Source organism: Aptenodytes forsteri, unplaced genomic scaffold, assembly GCF_000699145.1.
Source record: "Aptenodytes forsteri isolate BGI_AS27 unplaced genomic scaffold, ASM69914v1 Scaffold309, whole genome shotgun sequence".
Lineage (NCBI taxonomy): Eukaryota > Metazoa > Chordata > Aves > Sphenisciformes > Spheniscidae > Aptenodytes > Aptenodytes forsteri.
Genome location: NW_008795857.1, coordinates 115,181 through 136,199, shown reverse-complemented (window position 1 = coordinate 136,199; position 21,019 = coordinate 115,181). Strand labels below are relative to the sequence as shown.

The 21,019-nt window shown below is 43.0% G+C and overlaps 1 protein-coding gene across 1 annotated transcript in view; it reads left to right on the top strand.

Annotated features, from left to right (window-relative positions):
* PLB1 (phospholipase B1) overlaps window positions 1-19,780 on the top strand; it is a 53,743-nt gene extending 33,963 nt beyond the window's left edge. Inside the window, exons 25-37 of the mRNA XM_019473246.1 lie at window positions 589-647; window positions 3,383-3,441; window positions 4,605-4,648; window positions 5,896-5,995; window positions 7,374-7,425; window positions 9,312-9,392; window positions 10,558-10,623; window positions 11,174-11,268; window positions 12,438-12,519; window positions 13,856-13,960; window positions 15,034-15,129; window positions 18,674-18,748; window positions 19,225-19,780. Coding sequence (XP_019328791.1) covers window positions 589-647; window positions 3,383-3,441; window positions 4,605-4,648; window positions 5,896-5,995; window positions 7,374-7,425; window positions 9,312-9,392; window positions 10,558-10,623; window positions 11,174-11,268; window positions 12,438-12,519; window positions 13,856-13,960; window positions 15,034-15,129; window positions 18,674-18,748; window positions 19,225-19,446 — 1,136 coding nt within the window. The 3' untranslated portion in view covers window positions 19,447-19,780. The remainder of the gene's footprint in view (window positions 1-588; window positions 648-3,382; window positions 3,442-4,604; window positions 4,649-5,895; window positions 5,996-7,373; window positions 7,426-9,311; window positions 9,393-10,557; window positions 10,624-11,173; window positions 11,269-12,437; window positions 12,520-13,855; window positions 13,961-15,033; window positions 15,130-18,673; window positions 18,749-19,224) is intronic.
* The last annotated feature ends 1,239 nt before the right edge of the window (window positions 19,781-21,019 follow it).

Here is a 21,019-nt window from a genome sequence, read left to right as displayed (position 1 = left end):
ATGCACAAGCTCTCGGTTGGCTCCTCATCCATCCCCAGGCAGAGCTCCATGCACTCCAGCTGGTCATTGACATAGAGGGTGACACCCCCTCCTCGTGTCCCCTGCCTGTCTTTCCTAAAGAGCCTGTATCCCTCCATCCCAACACTCCAATCATAGGAGCCATCCCACCACGTCTCCGTGATGCCAATAAGGTCGTAAAATAAGCAGCACAGTAGGAGCGCTGTGTGTAGTTGGAAGGCTTTATGGGGAGATTGCTAATGAGAAGTATTGATCTATGACCCAAACCTGAAAACCAATTAAAAGAGATTGAATGTCTGCATCCCTAAACATATCTAATCTGTTTTCATTTTTTTTCCTAAGCTGTTTTAAGTTCCATTTATTTCCTTGTTAGTTGAGTACACTGTTGCAAGCAAAGGGAAGTAGTTATGTCTTTTGCCTAACTGACACACAGAACTTGAGGCTTGTTCTCCCTAAAAGTCTGTAAAAACACCATCAGGTTGGAACCAAAGACTTGGATCTTTATTCTGTTAAACAATATTTTGTGTCACTTATCAATAATCCTGCTTTTTCTCTCCTGCTGTTTTTTAGTACATGAGCTACAACCTGCTGACATCAAAGTTATAGGAGCACTGGGAGATTCCCTGACTGTGAGTACTGCTGTGTTCCCACATTTAGAATGAGAAGAGCAATTGTTGATTTCTACCTAGATGTGGTTGTGTCAGGCATTATCAGATAGAAATCAAATTGCTTTGGCTTGGCAAAGCAAAACTCATCTACCTGTGTCCCTTTGCAAAGAAATAGCCTGAAGGGATATGAGTGACACTGGCAATTGTGTAATCCAGTAATGAATAATTCAGGCCAGAACAGAGATGGGATCACGTTCTCTATTGCATGTAGTTTATTCGAGTGTTTTTGAAAAGGGAAATGTCTGCCTTATAGGAATAGTCTTTTCCGACATAAAAACAAGAGCAAGCAATTGGCGTTTTTCATGCAATGAGAAATCTTGATGAAAATTCCTATGGAAATAATTGATTGCAGAACAAAGTGCTTCTCACTTAAGATAATTCTGATACTTCTGTATTTGAGAATTTTGCTTTCAGATGTTGTTTCCTGGTTTAGGCATCTTCCAGTTAAAACTCTGATGTATTTCATGTACCAAGAAATGCAAACGGAAAAGAAAAGAGTAGGCACAGAAAAGAAAGGCTCCAGAAAAGAATAGCAGGGAATACTGCAGATCTGCACTGAAGTTTTCTGAGAAAAAGTTCCAGAATTACACAGCACTACAGAATTGTTCTGGCATGGGATGAAAGCAAACATTTGTGTCAACAGTTCCCATGAATTTTAACTCCTGAGCTAGACCAGTGCTCATTCTAGCAGCTTCAGCTCCCATAGAGATCAGAGGGAGTTGAAGGGACTGAAGCCCCTATAGATCAGGCTTATCTATAGGCAGGTGTGCATGTCTTCACCTCCTCATTAGCTCTGAAACAGATTTTGCTTGACCTGATGTAATCCTGGCTTTTTCCCCCCACTGAGCTTTGAGCTTTTCTTAGAAGACCTCAGTAATGACCCTGCAAGTCTCCCTCTTATCCATTGCCATAACTCTTAAAATTAATTGCTTGATTTCCTCCCCCACATCTAGTGCTAGACATGTGCACTAGCGCACATCTCTTCTTTTTTAAATTTTAATTCTTTTAGTACATAAAATGTCTCAGAGAGCCCTAGTCATAAGGGCCAGACTCTGATGCTTGAGGTTCCTGTCTCAAGAGCTGAGCAAGACAGTTTTCATACTACCATTACTCATGCAGTTTGTATTAGTTGCCATTGCCACAGCAAGATATGACTGGGTTTTTTATTAAGGGGTTTATTGCTGGTGGGGGGAAAAAAATGACAGTTTCTTTTGCGTGCATACGCACAAACCCTCATAAGCACGCGTGCACACACACGAAGTGCAGTACAGCCAGCAGCAGTGCATACTTTGTACTGCCTAACCATCCCTGGCACAGAGGGACTGCAGCAGCAAGATCTGCCTTGGTCCACTAAGGCATTGATTTTCCTCCTGGTATTTCCCACAAGAGCCCTGAATGCAGTCAGTGTTTATGGCTGAATTGATACCATGTCTTTTTGAAGAATACAAGATTAAGTGAAACCACTAAGAAACTATAAAGCTGCGGAAGAGCCCATTTTCATGATTGCTGTCCTGAATGCGAGTCAGGGTGCTGACCTTGCTAGAGGTCTGTCCCAGTCCTGTGAGCTACTCAAAATCATCACAAACCTCTTTGTTCTGATGGCTTTATTTATTTATTTTTAAAAGATACAAAAGTTCACATTGCAGGAAGGCTGTTCTCAGTCTAGATGCAGTTGGAGATTAATGAAACATTGGGCAATTTAGTCATGTCACTGGCTAGAATGCGTCTGTCTGACTTCTTAGCACCAATGCATGGTGAAAGCAATAGATATGCCAACATGCTTATCTGTATTGGCAAAAAAAATCCTGCCTACACCTCATCAAGTCTGCGTGTTAGACTAGCAGTCTGGGTCCAGCAGAGGAAAAGTGGATTTTACACCAAAGATTTGTTTTCTTGGCAGATTAAAAAGCAGCTCCTCTACTGATTTATTTACAGCTAAGACTGGCTGGGAATTTTTCACCAGTGGGTTTTGTTTTTTTTTCTGGATTAAGTCTCTCAAAATCAGCTTTCTTCAGGAAATGTCAGGATGAAGCATTTTCCATCAGAAAAATCCAAAAAAATACAAAGCTGTTGACGTTAATCTGGGTCCGTAATGATGTCTCATTGGGTTGCTTGCTAAAAGAATATTAGTAGTAGTTCTAAAGCCTTATGTCCTTGACCTTACAGTCTGAAGCCCTCTGGCTGGAATATATCTCCTCTGATGTTCCGTGGTCTACTATCTAGATGAGCTGCTTTTGTATATGAGGAGAAGGCTGTGAATTTGAAGCATGGGAGATGCAGGGCTGCCCAGAGGCCAGTGTGTGGTGGTGAATAAGAATCATAGAATCATTAAGGTTGGAAAAGACCTCTAAGATCATCGAGTCCAACCGTCAACCCAACACCACCATGTCCACTAAACCGTGTCCCTAAGTGCCGCATCTACACGTCTTTTAAATACTTCCAGGGATGGGGACTCCACCACTTCCCTGGGCAGCCTGTTCCAATGTTTAACCACTCTTTCAGTGAAGAAATTTTTCCTCATGTCCAAAACGGACATGGACCATTTATGCTAAAACTGGGATATTGCAAAAGCTTGGCTGGATGCAGAGTAAAGTTACCACAATGCTTCAGCACTTTCAAATCATGATGTCTGTCTTACCTAAACTTGTAGCACTTTCTTCTAGTATTTTATAAATGATTCTTTCCATCCTTTCCAGACTGCAGTAGGAGCCAAAGCAACTGACCTACAAACAGACTGGAGGGGACTTTCCTGGAGGTGAAAATGCTCAATTTTCTCTTTCTCTATTTTTGTCCACAGACACAGTTAAAAGTGTGGGTCACCTGGTTGTGTAGTTACATACTTAAGTATGTAAGTACAGGGGTAAGATGCTGAGAGCAGGTATTGCTGGGTAAGGATTGGAGGAGTCAGGACTGGAAGAGAAAGGGAGTGATTCCTGGGGCGGGGGGGGGTGTTTTTGTGGGGGTTTTGTTGCTTTTTTTTAACCAGGCCTGATTGCTACAAGCATGGTCCTGTGTGTCTGACAGTACTGCATTATTAATATGAGTGAATTCTTTCAGCCTCCTGCTAGCCTCTCTGGAGTTTATTCAAAGCATTGCTGTTGCTGTGATTATCTAATGCAGTGTCTAATGCCAGAGAGTCTGAGTGAGTGTGGATTGGCATGAACATGGTGAGAGCACTGCATGCATATTCAATGAAGATGTCCCAAACATCTTTGCTATTGCAAAGTGGATGAAGACAATACATGTCAGAGTGGGTGTGAATCTCAATATCCATGCTAGAGTGGAAGGAAACTGCCTGCTTCATATGGGCAGAAGTACGGTTGATAAGCGTGTGCGCATCTATACGTTCTTTTCTTCATCCTTTCTTCCCCCCTTGTATGTATCTGCAGGCATAGATGCCTTCAGGAGGGGCTGACAGAAGTGGTATAAGAATGTATTGACTATGCATACAGACAAGCTTTGAATGGTAGAGGGAGAGGCTCATTTCATAATCAACACTGCAGAATCCCAGATAGGTGGTTAATGAGCATTTAATGCAGTCTGCCTTTTATGCATAACTGCACGCAAATGTAGTTTCAGCAAGGTCACTTGGAGCAACTTTGGTGAGGGAATATGCCTTTCTATGATGGGCATCCCAGCGTGTCTATATGAAAAATCAGTTCTCCCAGTATGCTCTATTCCTGGTCTGGAATAGAGCTGGTAGAATAGCTTCTACCTTAGCTGATGCCCTGCTTGATTTAACGTGAAATCTCCTTTCAGTACTTTCCCTGAATTCTTGTGGTTTATCTCCTTAGTCCTGTTTGAGGTTGGTCTTTTTTTTTTTTTTCTTCCTGGGCTGCTACAGCAACATATGGTGACAATAAGACAGATGGTTGCAGGATTAACCCTACTTGGTGATTTTGTTCTTTCCCTTTGTAGTATTGGAGGTGATGAGACCCTGGAGACCCAGACTACTTTACCCAGTGAGTATCCTGGAAAATCAATTGAGAAAAGCAAAAGGCGAGTATTACTCTGAAAGTAGTCTAAGTGGATGCTAGGAAACATCTGGAAATGGTCATGCTTTCCTTGCAAACAGTGGGGGATGCCCATCTATTGTGGATGTGAGCAGTTCATGTGAGTCACAGCTGAAATCCAGACTGACCTGACTAGCTGTAAAGTAGATTCAGGCCCTCCACATCACAGGACCTGCCTGTGGTTGTATCGTTCTTTTGACAGAAATGATTAGGAGTAAATGTGCTGAAGGTGACAGAAGTTCATGGCAGACCTGCTCCTCCTGTATTTCATTTTGTGCTTTCCAGTGACTGACTGTAATGGCTGTGGGCAAATGAAGGGTTATGAAACAATTAGCAGTCCATCTAGAGAGGGTTGTTGACAAGATTATGGTTCCTCCTGATGATTTCAAGTTGCTACGCTGCACTGAAAAAAATTCTAAAATTACTATAAATTTCTTGTCATAGTGTTCTGTGTAATCAGTCCCTGTAGTTGTCATAGAAAGCATTAAGTGGTCAGTGTGACCATAAATTGGAGGGGACTTGGTTCATGATGGTTCATCTATTTGTATGTGATCCACGCTGTGCAGCAGTTTGACAATACCTGACATTGTTGGTAATAAAATCTGATATGCTTTGTCTTGTACCACGCACATTGCTGTGTTTAAAGAAAAATAGAAGGCACATTTCATTTATGCATTATAAATGAGACTCTATAAAGAGGTTTCAGACAGCACTACAGACACAGTAACAATAACAGTTTTCAGACATCACGCTTCCCCACTGAGGGTTTCGGTGAAATCTAGAAATGTGAATAAAATTCACTTCTCTGCAATAAATATTATTATCTTGATGGGTAGCTGGAGGAGTGGGAGGTAAAGGGCCATATTCGGAGCATCTGCTCCTGGTACATGAAGGAAAGTAACCGTGATTACTCTGGCACTCAGATTCAAAACTAGTGAGTTGCCTGGGACCTGTGCATCTCCTGGACTGCCAGACCCTGGCTCCTCAAGGCCATGGAGAGAAATAGTTGCAGTGCTGAAGTTTGGACAGTAACTAGAGTCTCCAAGGCAGATGTGTCTATAGCTTCTGTAAGGTCACAGTGAATGAGGGGAAAACCCTCACATATTCTCACCACTCGATCGGCTTGCACTTCTGTGGGAGCCAACACTGCCAGTTGTACTGTGGATGGTTAAACATTGTGTTTTTCTCTTTTTAAGATATCTTGAAAAAATTCAATCCGAACCTCTTTGGCTTCTCCACTGGCAGCTCTAAGGAAACAGCTGGATTCAACATTGCAGAGAGAGGTGCCACAGTGCGGTAAGCACAATCACAACCAAGAAAGGGCAAAGGGGTGAGAACTGATGGACTGGCAGATTATCTTTGAACCGCATGTCAAGGTTGAGTTAATACTTACGACCTTCTGATCTGAGGTTTTTAATTTTTTTTTTTTAATTATTTTTAAAAAGTCAGTATTTGGGGGATTTATTTGTGTCTTTTTCTAAATTAGGGACAGAGAGAAACTTCCTTTCTTCATTTGACCTCTGCCCAGAATTTCCGAGCCAATGCCTTAGTTATGCTGCTTATTCTAGAAGTACCTTTTTCTCCCCAGCCTTCAGTATGCAGGTCCCTGATTCACTGTCAGGCCATATCTGCAATGAGAAAAAATTCATGAGCATCTCATTTATTCCTTGATTTCTGGGAAATGTGCCTCAAACTAACAAATAGAAGCCCACTGCTACCCTCACGGCATTAAAAACTATCCATGTTTGCAGTGCAAAGAAAAAGAACTGAATGAGCAGCTGGGAATTAATTCCTTTCTCCTCCTGAAGAAAAACTTTACTAGTCTGTTAATAACCAGAATGTGTAAGAGTTTGTATTGCATATGCTGTGCCTGCTCTATGGATACTCATGGAATTCACTTCCAAGACTTTCTTTAACAGTCATTAAATTTACTGCAAGAGAGTTTCAGAATAGCTAGCAAAGCCTGTGTGACTACTAAATACTTCATGTGTGCCCTGAGCAAAGACTCAGAGTGATGAGTATGGTTGTGGGAGTGCAAATAATGTAACCGCATTTGTGTAGGTGCTGGAGAGAGGCAGGGCTTGTTAGCTGAAGCACAGTCTCATGCTAGTATATCAGGAGCTCAAGTTTCCAGCTGGTGTCTCAGCATGGTTTGTGCTTCACTTCGTGGACGTTGCATCCTGCCCAGAGCTGGACTGGGACTCTCCAGTCTGGCAGTTCCGCAGTGTAAGCAATATCTTCCAGCCATAAGACAAGGCGTAGGAATTTAAGGCCAGATCAGGAAGGCTGGTTAGGTGCCCAGCTTCTGTCTAAGCACCAAACTCCCCTACTAGATTTCAGAGGGAGTTATGCAACTAAATGTCTCTGTGCATCTGGGCATTAGTGGTTTTCTCCAAACAAAATGCACTTAAGCCAACTCTGGGATGGGAAGAATTCATCCCAGTTGCCTGCCACTTGGCAGCCATCCTAGCTGAAGCCCTTTTAGATGAAATTATTCACTTGTGCAACTGCTGCTGATCTTGGTCCTTCTATGTTTGCTCGTCCTTTTGAGGCATCACTTTCCCTGTACTGATTTCTGCTGATCCTAAGATTCCCTGAAATGAGGAATGAGAGATCAAGAAGATGATGTGCTTTCAGAACATGCATCTAAAATGCTTCTGTCCTCTCTCTACAGCAATATGTCAGCCCAAGCACGTGAATTGGTGGAGCTAATGAGAAGCAGCTCGGTAAGTGGAACTTGGGCCACCCTTCAGTGCTCCCGTGGCCTCTGGGAGATGACTTTAATTGATGGGATGCTTGAGTAGTGAAGAGTGCTTTATTGATGGAAGAAAAGTCAGTGTCCTTGTCTCTGGTGTGCTTTCCAAGATGAATGTGCCAGGGATTAGCCTTTAGGAAATGATAATTTACCTATACAAATCCATACAGGTAAGGTGCAAATACACAAGGCAGAGACTAATGTAGCGTGCTGTGCGGCCAGGAGTTGTAATGATGGTAGTGAGGAAGAGGAGAGATCTGAAGGCTCTGGGGAGATCACAGGACTGCTTAGCTGAACGGCAGCATTCAAAGTGGAGGTCATAAAGGCTGAGTGTAAAGTCGCTGGAGCGGGCACCCGGTGACCAACATGAGTCACACTATTCACTCTTGGGTCTGGGAAATGGCGATACGGGGAAGGGGGACAACTGAAGTCGTCCCAGGAGATTAGGCCCTCTGAAACTCTGGTTCTGAACAGGCAAGTGATTAATCAGTGGCCAGAATCCTCAGGGCTGGGTGAACCCCTGTCATGCCACAAGCTTTTAGGGAATTAGTAGGGGATCTAGCGTTGTGGACCAGTCTGCTGTGCCAGCTCCACTGAGGGCTACAAAGGGCACCAAAAGGGTGACCCGCTTTTAATTCAGTAGCTGCTGCTGCAGTTTGGGGTGGGGGAGGAAATCTGGGAGAAAACCAAGGCTGCCCTGCTCCAAGTGTTGGCTGAATTTGAGCGGATGACTGTCTGGGTGTGAGCTGTTGGTTCAGGGAGAGCACCCTGTAAGGGAATGGGAGTGCCTGGTGCTCCTTGGCTCAGGCTGAATGGGAAAGGAAGGTACTGAATAAGCAGGATTTGTCAAAGCATGTGTCTCTCTGTGCCAGCACTCTTGATGGATGCTGCGTGCTAGTCCCACTGTCAGTTACTCTGCATTACCGATTGTTTGGCAGAGTGATGGGAGCTGGCATGGCTCTTCAATAGAATAGTATGTGGCTCTAGAGCTTTGTTTTATTCACTGCTTTTTATGCATCTTTTAAAAAGGGGATGAGGGAAGTCCCTGCCACACTTTGCCTCTTCATGAAAGGCTTTCTGAGCAAAGTGCTGGTTAAGGAGGAGAATTCAGACCTGTGAGTGATTCCCAGGCCCTTCCTCTATTTGTGGGATCCTTTTGCAGATGTTTGTTATGTAAATGCACCACACTAAAAATAGTTGCCTTTGATTCCTTTCTTCGTACTGAACGTTACAAAATGTTTTGATGAGATCCAGCTCTCAGCAGCGCCTATTGTTAGCTTGCAGTGACGTGGATGCTGCAGCTGCCCTTATATGAGCTCAGTGAAGTCACCAGCCTCCTGGACTCTTCTATTTTAATCCAGCTGTCTGTTCCCTGGGGTGCCCCTCGCCCCTCCTGGCTATGGGGTAACACTTGCCCAGCTGGCAGGGATCCCCAGCAGCTCCAGTTCCACAGCTCCATGAGTCACTCCAGCATCCACTCCCACATCTCTTTGTCCCCACACTGCCTGCAGTGTTCAGCCATGGCTGGCAAATCTCTCCTGTCCATCCCTGTCCTGAAGCTAACATTCATTTAGGCACACTTGCTGCCACAGACTCATTTCTGTGCTCGCCTACCCTGACAGATCTGGTCTGCTGAAGGGGATTTCCTTACGAAAGCCAAGGTGAATTGCAGCTAGACTAGCAAACAGTTCACATTTTTCCCCTGGACAGATGCTTTTCTTCTGCCGTCTTAACTCAGCATGCCTCCTTTCTCTGTTCTGCCATGTCGTCTGTACCCTGTTTAGCCCCATTTGTGAATGTTACCTCTGCATGCCTAAGCAATGGATGCTGCAATCTGTTTATTTTATGTGCCACTAGAAAATTAATTTCAAGGAAGATTGGAAGCTGATCACTGTCCTCGTTGGAGGCAATGACCTATGCCAGTACTGCTTGGACAAGGTTTGTATCTCTGAATTAGGCATGCTCATCCAGGCACTTGGCAAGTGACCAGCCCTGGAAATTTAACCTTTCTCCCTCTGTGAGCCAAAGCTCCTCTTTGTTTAAAAAGCACTTAGAAGTCCTGTTCCTTTCATCTGTATTGTACCAGAAACAAGTGCACAGCTTTTAATATTGGGGCACTGTAGCTCTGGAGTAATGCATTATTTAAGAACCAGCAACCTGCCCCATATTGAACAAAACACTAAGGATAAACTGAAGAGCTCTCCCAGCTTAACTGGACAAAGCAATCAAGACAGCGTGGCGTCTTAGGCATGTTATGGGGACACAAGTGAAGTTTTATTCTGGAAAGCATCTCCACGCAGTAATTACTGAGGATGCCTGATTCTTGCTTCAGAATGACACCAAAAGAAATAACATCACTTTATAGTGAAAAAGATGTCTTTTATTTAGCTATCAGTGGTCATCCCCTCTGAAAAGGTTCCTGTGGCACAGACTGGGGGTCTGGACCCCAGCTCATTGAAATGACTGGGGACTGTTCTCTCAGGTTTGCTGCTGCCTGGAGCCTTTGCCCCCACAGCTACACCTCTATAACTACAGTCACAAAGTCTTTTTTCCCATGGGTTTTGTGGGGCCTGACTGCCTCCGTATCAATTTCCCCAGATTGGCAGGTTTAAAAAAAAAAAAAAAAGTATCACTGTTCATAAGGCAAACTAGTCTGGTCTGGGTCCCATAAAAGACAATGAAATCCACAGTTTAAAAAAAAAAAAAAAAGTATCACTGTTCATAAGGCAAACTAGTCTGGTCTGGGTCCCATAAAAGACAACATGAAATCCAAAGATGTGATTTATGTAGTCATTCATCAGGCAAAGACTCTGCCAAGAACTATTATATACCTCAGGATTTTCTACAGAGATTAAGGGAATATATTAGTGACATAGAAAGACAAGCACTATATAACCTGTGTGCGTGTGGCAATAAACCTCTTGATCTGAAAATATATCTGCCAACAAAGGCAAAAAGGAGCATCAAGTCGGTGTATCTTCTCACGGACTGCCTTGCAACTAGAGTCTGGGGACTCCTTTGCTCAGGCAAAACAGTTAAACTTCTCGGTTCCTGAAAAAAGACTGATACGATTTTTTTTTTTTTTTTTTTTTTAATTACACAGGAAACCTATTCAGTGCAAAAGTATGTAAAGCACCTTCAGGACACTCTGGATATTTTCTATGAGGAGGTAAGCTTTTAAGATACCCTAGCAAGCTATGTTCCTGGCAAGCACACTGATGTTTTTCTCACCTCTGATAGACTGTCAGTGATTATGTTTCATACAAGGTCATCTTCCAAATAGCTGGAATCAGACTGCTCCTCAGCGCTGCATTTCAGCAACTGTATTGGATAATGCCCTGAGAAAGTGGGCTGTGGTTCCAGGAAAACTGTGTGTTTCACAGTATTTTTGCTGTGGACCAAATATAGCACGACCCTACTGCCAGTTTTGATGGCTAAACCAACTGTACAAAGTTTCATTTCCCCCAGAGAAAATGGAGATGTCCCAGGGAGTGAAGCAGCATTTCAGCTAGCTTGTACTAGCTGTCGGGAATTTTTTGGCTGACATCCACTGTATGTCTCCCTCCCCCTCCCTTTATACATAATCCTCGCACATGCCATTGGTTGCAGTCGGTGCAGTTTGCACTGACTCCCTGACCCTGCGGATGGCACTTCTTTCTCACTTTGTAGTGGTATCATGTTCCGTGACTTGGTATGTCTGGTGGTTATAATCCCTGCAGCTCCCAAGAGTCTTTGTCAACATGGTGGAGATACTAGAGATTTCTGGACTGCGTCAGATCGCAGCAAGCTCTTCGGGGTGCGCTTTGACAGCAAAGTAAGTAAGCAAAACAGGTCTTTGCCTTTAAAGTGCTACTTTTTTGGATCAATCTAAACTGCTTCTACAGAAGGACATCCACACTGAGCTTTCCAAGCTACTTTCATTGCTGCCTTTACTTGATGCACTAGTTCCCATCAACTTTCTACTACTTCTTCCAATACTTCAGCGAAAAGGCATGCACCTGTAGATAGCAGAGTCAGTGCTTTTCTTCTCAGCTGTAAGGCAGTGTGTCACAGTACAAGTCACCATATAACTGCTGTACTACCGAACTTCAAAACCTTTTTTGCCCAGCCACTCACTGCTCAGCAGTACAGGCTGACATCCTTGACGCCTCTCCTTGTATTCAGTGCTGCATTACCTATGGTGCAGGCTGGGCTGCATACAGCAGAGTGCACAGCCAGGAACTGCTTTTCACACCTAATGGAGGAGACCAAAGTCCTAACTCAAAGAAGATTGAGGGACTTGTTTTAGAAAGCAGCAGCTGTGCCTTTACAGGAGTCAGCGTGGACATGAAAAGGCTCTTTAGTCTAGTGGAGAAAGGTATAACAAAGACCAGTGGTTGGAAGCTGATGCCTAATGAATTCAAATGAAGTTAGGCACAGATTTTTAATAATAGAAGCTATTAACTACTGGAACACACTAGAAGGGAAAATAGTGAATTGACTGTATTGCTTGATGTCTTCATATTCATTCCAGGCACATTCTTAGAGGACACATTTCAGTGAAGCACAAGTTATTACCTCTTGATATGGGGGTAACAGAGTGAAACACAGTGGTCTGAGGAGTCAGACTACATGAACAATTTGTCTTTTCTATCTTTAAACCCCCAGATTTCTGAAACTCTGCTGTAAGTCTGTATGCAGGGGGTTTTTTATCTAACACGTGATTTCCTGCTAATGTGTGGCATATTAAACACTTCTGTGTCAGACTCAGATTTGTGGATCCTGCAGCTCTTACTGGCTGTGACAGGTGTTCACTTGAAAACTAAGTCAATAGGGATTTTTTTTCTGAAGTATTTGTCCATCTCTAAGCCAACGAGGTGGCTCTCCTTCTGCATGTGAGCTTTGAGCACCTATCCTGAGCTTCTTGAAGCAGGTACACATTGCTGAAGAATTGCATAGGCTATTCCAAGTTGGCTTTTAATTCTAGTATTTTTTTTGTTGAAGGAATGTTTGCCCGTGTTTTTTAAACCCTGAGGAAAACTCTTCTGAACTACAAGAAATTAAGAGAGTTAACAGAGATTTTCAGGTAATACCTTGATTCTGTAACTGGTCATCTTCACTTGTGTCTCTTTATATTGCTTCCCTTCCTCTCATGCATATCCTCAGCAGGACAGAGAGGGATGACTGGGAAACAGCTTGGCTACAGTCTAACTAAACCCCTACCCAGCTAACTGGTTAGCAGCAGTGCAAGTCTTTCCTCACTGCCTTATAATTTGACCTCAGTTCTGAGCTGGAGGCAGATTGAGGCCGATTCTGTTTCCAGGTGCTGTTTTGACAGCTGAAAAGGAGTTACTGGTGATGGCTGTTTTGTTGATATGTGTTTGTCCATTATGAATCCAATGAATAGCTCACATGAATTAACATGTCACTGCAAGGGTGACAGATTACCTTGCATCAGCTGTTTTGTGGTAACTCTTAGCAGGGAAAATGAACTAAACCAACCTGATATTCCTTTCTTTTGCTAAGGGCTGAGAGTGTGCACACAGATAGCTTACCGTGGGTCAGCTTGCTATCTAAGAGTAACTTTTCATAGCCTTGGGCATAAAATTGACTCAAATTTAACAAAGGCTATAAATAGCTATTGGAGCTATTGGAGAAGGTTTTTCCATCATTATTCCTATGAATACAGGAATCGCTGTATCAGTTCACGTTGTGTTCTCCAGTCCTCCATTCTGGCTCTGGCAGTGGATGTTGTCTGATGAATCTGACAATGCTCAAAAAATCCATCTTGGAAAACACTTGTATAAACCTATCCAGGGGGTATTTTCCTTAACCAAGGAAGTGGGGTTAGGAATGTTTTGAGATACGACCAGGAGCATTAGAATTTATACCCATAAGCTGGCAAGTAACAATGAGATGTTTTTATTATCTGTATGAATGTCTATTGCCATAGTTTTCAAAAGTGGCAGGTGATTTTTCAATGCTTAAGTTGTATTTTACTTCAAGCACACCTTTCTGAAAAATCAAGCACACTTCAGTCTCAAGTTGGCCTTCTGGACTCGTTTGTCACTTCTAAAAATTTTGGCCTTATGCCTTTTTTTTTTTTTTAATTCTCTGTAAATTTTAATCTCGTTGTGATTGTGCAGCACTGATTTCTATAAGTAAGGTACCAACTATTTTTTTTTTTTAATTAAGCAATTATCCTAGTTTCTGTGCATTTTCCTCATGAAAATCTCTTCATGAACCAAATTATTTTCTTAGCCGTTCTCTGGACTGCTTTAAACTATTCAGCTGCATTTATACTAATAATTTATGGCTTCCTACATTGAAAGAAGTGTAATATGCATGTTTTTGATAGCTGACAAATGTTAGATGAACCTTGTAAGTAACTTTTCTGTTTCCAACCATGCAACTCCATACAGGCTGAAGCCTTACAGCTGATCAACAGTGGTCGGTACGAGGAGCGTGAGGACTTTGCAGTTGTCATGCAGCCTTTTTTCCGAAACACCTTGTTGCCCCTGGATAGCGTGAGTCCTGTTTTTCTTCCCCATTATGCAAGGACCAGTATCTTGATTTCCCTAAGTGAGTAAGATCCATGCTGCAAGGACTGTGTTTTCTTCTCTTTGCACAGTCTAGCGGCACAGGGTGGAACCTGCGATAAGAATGACAGAGGAGAAGACAGGAAAGACTGTGCTGCCTGTGAATCAAAATGGCTTTAGGAAACATTCGTAGTGTGCACACATTAAACCTAAGCACCCTCTGGCTTCCTCTAAACTGCGTGTTGCTTCCCCTGTTGCGGGCTTTGTTGGCATTCACCACAATTTTCTTCTGATCTAGGTTATGGAAGATGTTCAGGTTTCCTTCACACGGAGACCAGCACTTGCATGCCTGGCTCATCCCAGCCTGGAAACAGGAAGCAGCCTTTGAAGCCAAACACTGATTCTCCTTCTTTTCTCCAGCCTTAGCATTATGTATGCTGTGTAGTTAGGGATACAAGTATTTAGCGTGAATCCTGATCAAAATCACCCAGTTTTGCATAATACTGACCCTTTTGTCACATCATCCCCATTTTGTTCTGGCAGCCTTCAGGTCAAAAGAATGGTCACCATACAGGTAGTGATGAGGCAAATTCTCCCTCAGACAGACATTTGCCACAGCTCGATAAGCCCACAGTTTTTAATGTTGCCTGAAATTCAGCACAAATTTCAACACCTGAAAGGTTGTAAGTCTGAGTTATGGAAGTTTAACAAGCAAGAATAAGCAGTTTTCTATCAGTTCTGTACAAGGTGGAGTGTGGGTCAATGGCAGTGTCCATGTAAGAGCTGAAACTGTTGGTTTAATGATAAGTTTAGGTTTGTTATGAAAATCGTTGTGTGAAGTTGAGCAGGCTGCATTACAGAGAAGGTCTCAAGTTGCAGTAATCAGCCCACAGTTACGAGTACCTAAGTTTATTTGCAGTGTCAAAATATGAGCATATTGCCTTTAGGAAGATACCAAAATTGTGAAGTGGGTATGCCAAGTACAGTGCACTATTAGATATAATATGTCTCATCTCAAAAGTTGAAATGTGCTGAGAAATACATTTTTGCTTTTATCACAGAACGGCAAGCCAGATCTGAGTTTCTTTGCTGCAGACTGCTTTCATTTCAGTGTAAGAGGCTACGCTGAGATGGCCATGGCTCTCTGGAATAATATGGTAAGAGGTTACAACCTTGATCCCTATGTGTTTGCGGTAGCAGTCCCTACAAAAGATCATGAGAAAGGTGTCGGAAACAAAACAGTAAGCAAGAAATAAAATTGATATCCTAACAAGAGGGGGGCTGCTCAACTCTGAGACCCTTCTCAGTCTGCATTGCTTAGGAACACAATCCAAAATGGTCGTGTTGCATAAAACAGTGTAAGTCTTTGCTTATTCAAAATAAGAAATCCTGAGAGTCTTAATGTAATGAAAAATTCCCTTCTGGTTTGGTAAATAACTTGCATTAAAGCAAAAAATCAGCCTAGTTAAACATTCAGTCCTCTAGGTTTCCTGAAAATGTCTGTTAAATGAGCTTGCCCTTCTTCAGTGAATCCTGTAGATTTATTAGGAAAACATACGTGTGATTGAATTTTTGCTGCCATTAATAGTGTGGACATGTTGTTCCACCCACTCTAGTATCTGAAGCAATTCTAGTAGAGTCACTGAAACTAATGGGGGGCTGAAATCACACCTATGATGCCTCTGCTTGCAGTCACATTCCTTCTGTCATTTTGGGGGAAATGATAGCTTTTGAATAGTGCTGGAAGAGTGTGTAAGAGACACATGCTGGACTAGATAAGTCCAAGGTCACAGTTGCTTTCGGAACCATGATGTTTCCCATGGTGGAAGGAAGACTATGGCATTTTCATGCCACAGCGACATTTCCTCCTCTAGTCTCATAAACACCAGTACCCAAACACATTGTGGTAGCAGAAATCCTGTATCCTGGTTTGTACAAGAAAGAAGCATAAATGGAGGGGAATTTCTTTTCATTTTAAGTAAAAGTTTGAACAAGATAAGAAACATACAGGATACTCCAGAATGAACTTGAGCACAAGGACTGGGAAATGCAGGGCAGAAATCTGCGCAGTTGCCCAGTATAGCATATGAGCTGTAGGTTCAGGGTTATAGAAAGCAGATGATGTACAGTGCATGCACATGCTCTGAGTAATTGATTTGTGCATGCACAGCAAATCTGCCTGTTTTCTGTCAGGCTTCCCTGTCTGGGACTCCAGATGACAGCAGTCTGGTAGGCTTCATTGTGCGGTAGCTCGAACAGGGCTGATGGTGGCCCAGAAATCCCAGGCAAATGTAGAAAACATTCAAACTGAGCATGGCTGCAGGTTTCAAGAAAAAGAGATGGTACCTGGACATATGGTAGCCTTAAATTTGGCTTCTGTTGCCACGTGGTGTTCCTATTGGCCATTACTCATTCCTGAATCACCATGAGTCCTTTTTCTATGCCACTGGAGTTTTATTCTGTCCAGACTGTCACTCATTTCCTACGCATGTAAAGATATTGACACAAAGCTTTCTACTGGGGTGGCACGGATCAGTTTCTTACTGATGCAAAGCGCAACTATTCCCTTCTGTAGAGATCTGTCTGTCTATGCCAACTGAAGATTTTACTGTTTACTATTTAAATCTAGTTCTTGTAAGACGTCCCTGCTTTTCACTCACAGTCCATGTACGGCGAGGCTGTGCAAGCTTACTGTAAGGCCGTATTGTTTCCCTGTTCCCTGAAAAGCTCAGCAGGCTGTAGGCTTATGGCCAAATGACATGGATTCTTGTCAGTACACGTAAAGGGCCAGACTGTGCCTGGCCACTGCGTGGGTATGCAGGGACGGGGATGGCTTAAGGAGCCTCTCCCTCACCATGATGTTCTTTGCCCTTTTTGCTTCATGTAAAGCAAAGCACGCTCCTGCTCTCTGAAGTCAGAGGATTCTGTAGTCTTAAGGGGCCCCCACTGGTCCCAAATCCACCTCATCGGTCCCCTGGCCCAGGAGAAGAGCACACGGACAGCGTGTTTAGCTTGTGTTCTGCCTCCATGTTTGCCACATGCTCTAGAGGAGCTGTGTGCTTCTTCCAGAAGTTGCCCTGTACACTACTCATGGACATGGGGATACCATCATCTTCAAAGCTCGGAAGCTAATGCTCCTGAGGAACAGATCTCATAGACATGAAGCAAGCACAGCTGGCTACAGAATTTTGCACCTTATCATCCTTTGTGTGGGCTCTGCACTAGACTCCTTACCAAGTGCCCTGGCACGGGGAGTATTACAATTATCTACAAATAACCAGTCATACTGCAGACAGAATGCTACAGGATATAAGCCACGCATCTTGCAAACAACCACATCAGAATTTGAGCTGTTCCCTTTAAGATGCAACAAAACTACCAAATTCAGCCTTCACAACATTAGCTGGTGGGCAGGCCAAGTGATTCAGACTCTTATGAGAGTCCAGCAGGACCCCACAACGATCAGCAAAACTTGGCATTCTGTTTTGCTTCTCATCTTCTCTCCACTTGCTAGCTTTCTTCCCTTCCCTAGTCATATTTTGCCATGGTTCATCTCTCTCTTTTCATTTTTCAGTCTTTACTTCCTTTTTTCTTTTTTTTTTCTTTTTTTTTTTTTTTACTGAACTAGCGAAAGAAAGTATTCCCAGTGTTTCCATATGGAAATCTTATGAATAGAATTTGTTTTCTCTGTGTTGTGTTGGGCTTGTTGTGGTATTGTTTCTCTCCACCATACAGCTGACACTTTAATCACTTGAGGACAGTAAATGCATGTATAGACAATAGCAGAAGCACCAGCACTCCTCTGCGCTGTATTCCCAGAAGTGCTGGATGACAACGCTGCGGTTCTCTACGGGCCAATCCTGAAGTCATTACTTCAGGCATGTCCATACACAGTTGTAAACACTTCAGTTAACATGACTGAGCAAGCCTCTACTTGTTAGCTTAACTATGGTAACCAATGGTACGTGCACTCCTAGCCAACCACAAATGCTATGCTATTAGCCTGGACATATTTTGAGTTTGAAATGGACTCGGGGTGAGCTTATGGTTAGCTATTGCAACTTAGCTGACAACTGATAGTATAAAAAGCTCTATTTAACTCACTTCTTGCAATCTTGTGAACTTAGCCTCAGCTAAAACTCCCAGGGAATTTCTTGTCTGAGTGAAGACTGCAAAGGTTGGCACCGTCTCGTCCTGTCTCTGTAACTCTACGTCATTTCTGAAGTCAATTCCATCACCGTGACACCTAAGCATCTTTCTTTCAGTACTGTGCTAAGTAATGTGACTAACATCTGTCATGTGTGTTTTCTTTTTTTTTTCCTTTGTGGTTTATACTGTCATTTGAGATGTGTATGTGGGAGAACTGGGTGTATAGTGAACCTCTTTGTTTTAGCAGAATATTTAAAGTATGTGATATTCAGAGTTATTTTCTCCTCCGCTCAGTGCAGAAGGAGGAAAGGCTTCTCCTGTTCCTTGCTTCTTGAGGCAGTTTTTCTGCAGACAGTACATCAGATTCTCAATGTCTTCAGTTCATGAGTGTTAAAATGTTTGGAAACTTTCCTGTGATGCACCTTCTACCACATTTCTTCATTGCTGCAAGGACCAAAAGATTGGATAAAAAGTTGTAACCACCCAAGTCAGGAGAGTCTGAGGAGGAAAAAAAATCATCATGATGTTCACTATTGCTTTTCTCTTCTTCAGCTGGAGCCAGTTGGTGAAAAGCAGACTTTCAACAACTTTACCCATGACAGATTAAAACTCAAGTGTCCAAACCCAGTAAGTAAAGGCCAAGATGTCCACACTCTCCATTAATCACTTTTTTCTCCTTTCTTTTTATTGGTAAAATTCTTTAAAAGAGTATCTTTGTGAAGGCTTTAAATAGCTAAAAGATACTCCTGTTTTGTTACACACAGGAAAACCTACTTTAATGCAAAAAAAAAAAATCCTCACTGCAGCGGAAAGCCTCTCGTTTGAGCCAGTTTTAATGAGTCTATGCATTTCCATTTGGTTGTCTGCAGAAACAAATTTGGAAATGATGCCATCACTCTCTGAGATGGCTCCTTTTTTTGATCTAGCAACTTTCAGGCAATAGGGCAGGAAAGAGTTTGAGCTAATACAGACAGAAGGCAGAAACAGCTGATAGTCTGTCTAAAGATTGACAGTTCCTCTCTGGGAAGGGGTGATGGCATATTGTCTGAATGCTGCCTGTTGAGTGGTCTGTGGTCAGTAAAACCTTTGCTCTCTCTTTGTAGGAGAAACCCTTTCTTTTCACGCTGAGAAATAGTGGATTCAGAAATTCAGATCTCAACTTGAAGAAAAACGAACCTTCAGTCCCCTACTGGGCTGTCATTGTGGCTGCAGTAGCTGGAGTCCTGGTGGGTTCTTTACTCATCTGGCTTGTGTCAGGAAGAGGAGCCAAGAGGCGCCAACATGAGACTGACACAGAAAAGAACATCAAAACGACATCTCTGTAAAGCAAGTGGAACAAACATCTATCTCTGCAGAGGCTGCTCTCTGGTGTGACGCGGAGAGCAGCAGAATAAAAGAACTTGGATATAAATGAAGCTTCTTGGTTAGCCAGGGATTTTGGGGCCCAATAATCTTGATCAGAAATGTACTGTAGAGTTAGCTTCTGCAGATCAGTCAAGTGGAGGATGAAGTTCGAAGTGTTGAACCTTTTTCATTCTGGGATGCAAATCTCCGTTTCATGAATATTACTCAGGATGTCAATTGCTTGACTGAAGTGAGAAAACTTGTTCATGCATCTTGGCACCTTAATGTGCATCTGCCCTTTTTTCTTATAAAACTGTATATAAAATGTTACAAGTCCATGATTGTGACCTGGTATTCCCCAGTAGCAAGGTAAGTGAGATAAAAAAGAAAAGCTGGAATTTCACATTTTAGATTCCAGCAGGACCATTGAGTTGAAGGTGCTAAGGTCATTCTACACAGGCAAGTACAATGCCATGGAAACACCTTTAGGCCAACTTCTGAGCAACCCGGACCATCCATGTGGCATCCCTGGTGCAGTGCTGGGCAGCACAGCTAGAATAACTGCACCCTCTCCACCGCCTTGGACTCCAGGTTCCATCCGTCTGGGACTGGACGTGGAGCTGGGCCATGCACATCACCTCTCTTCTAGGGCTAAATAGCCCAGGGGCAGTCCCGTACCCTCCTGCCCACCACTGTACCACAGCTGGTTCCAGAATGACTCTTCCTGTGAAGAAGGAATTTCTTCACTAGTATGCAGTAGGGGGTCTAAACAAAAATGAGGTACCTGACTGGCAAACTAGCCTGGCTTAACCCTTCTCAGAGGACCTGTGGTGTGTTCAGGTCTCCCAGGCTGGAGTCTCCATGTCTGTTCTCCAAGGAAGAATTTGCAGTTTTTTAAAAAATTCTGATCAGGAGTTCAGAGGAGATCTTTCCTGGAAATTAGACATTCCTTATTTTATACTTGCAGGTCAATTCATACGCTCTACTAGTACAGAAGATACTTCACAGGTTCCCTGTGATCTTGTTTTCCAAGATCTTTCTTATTCCTATGTCAAATACTTTACATTTTGATTTTATTGAAGCCAAAGTGTGGTTTGCACCGGTGTAATTTTTTGTGAGGTGTACTACATTTCCACTCCAGAAAAGCAAATGAGCAGAAAATTGAAATGTTTCAGAGAAGAAAGTGTTCTGGTGTTCCTAAATCTACTCATTATGCACACAGAAGGTATTCAGACTCCTTCTTTTTCCATTTCACTCCTGTCATTGTCCTTGCTAAGATAAAAAGAGGTGGGTAAAATAAATACAAGTTGTATAGTCAGGTTTCAGAGGCTGCAGCTCCACTCACCTCTCCTTTGATCTGCACTCAAAGGTTGGGCTATTACTAGTAGAACTTTTATTTGCCTAAATCTTATCCACAGATGTGGGAGCTCTACATGCAGCCCCAAGTGGGGGATGTATTTGGAATGCAAAACAGAAGCACCTGCATCTTGTTTCAGTGCAGCACAGGCATCTCTGTTCCTCTTCCTGTCCCCGTCTTCACTGTGGGTTGTTAAC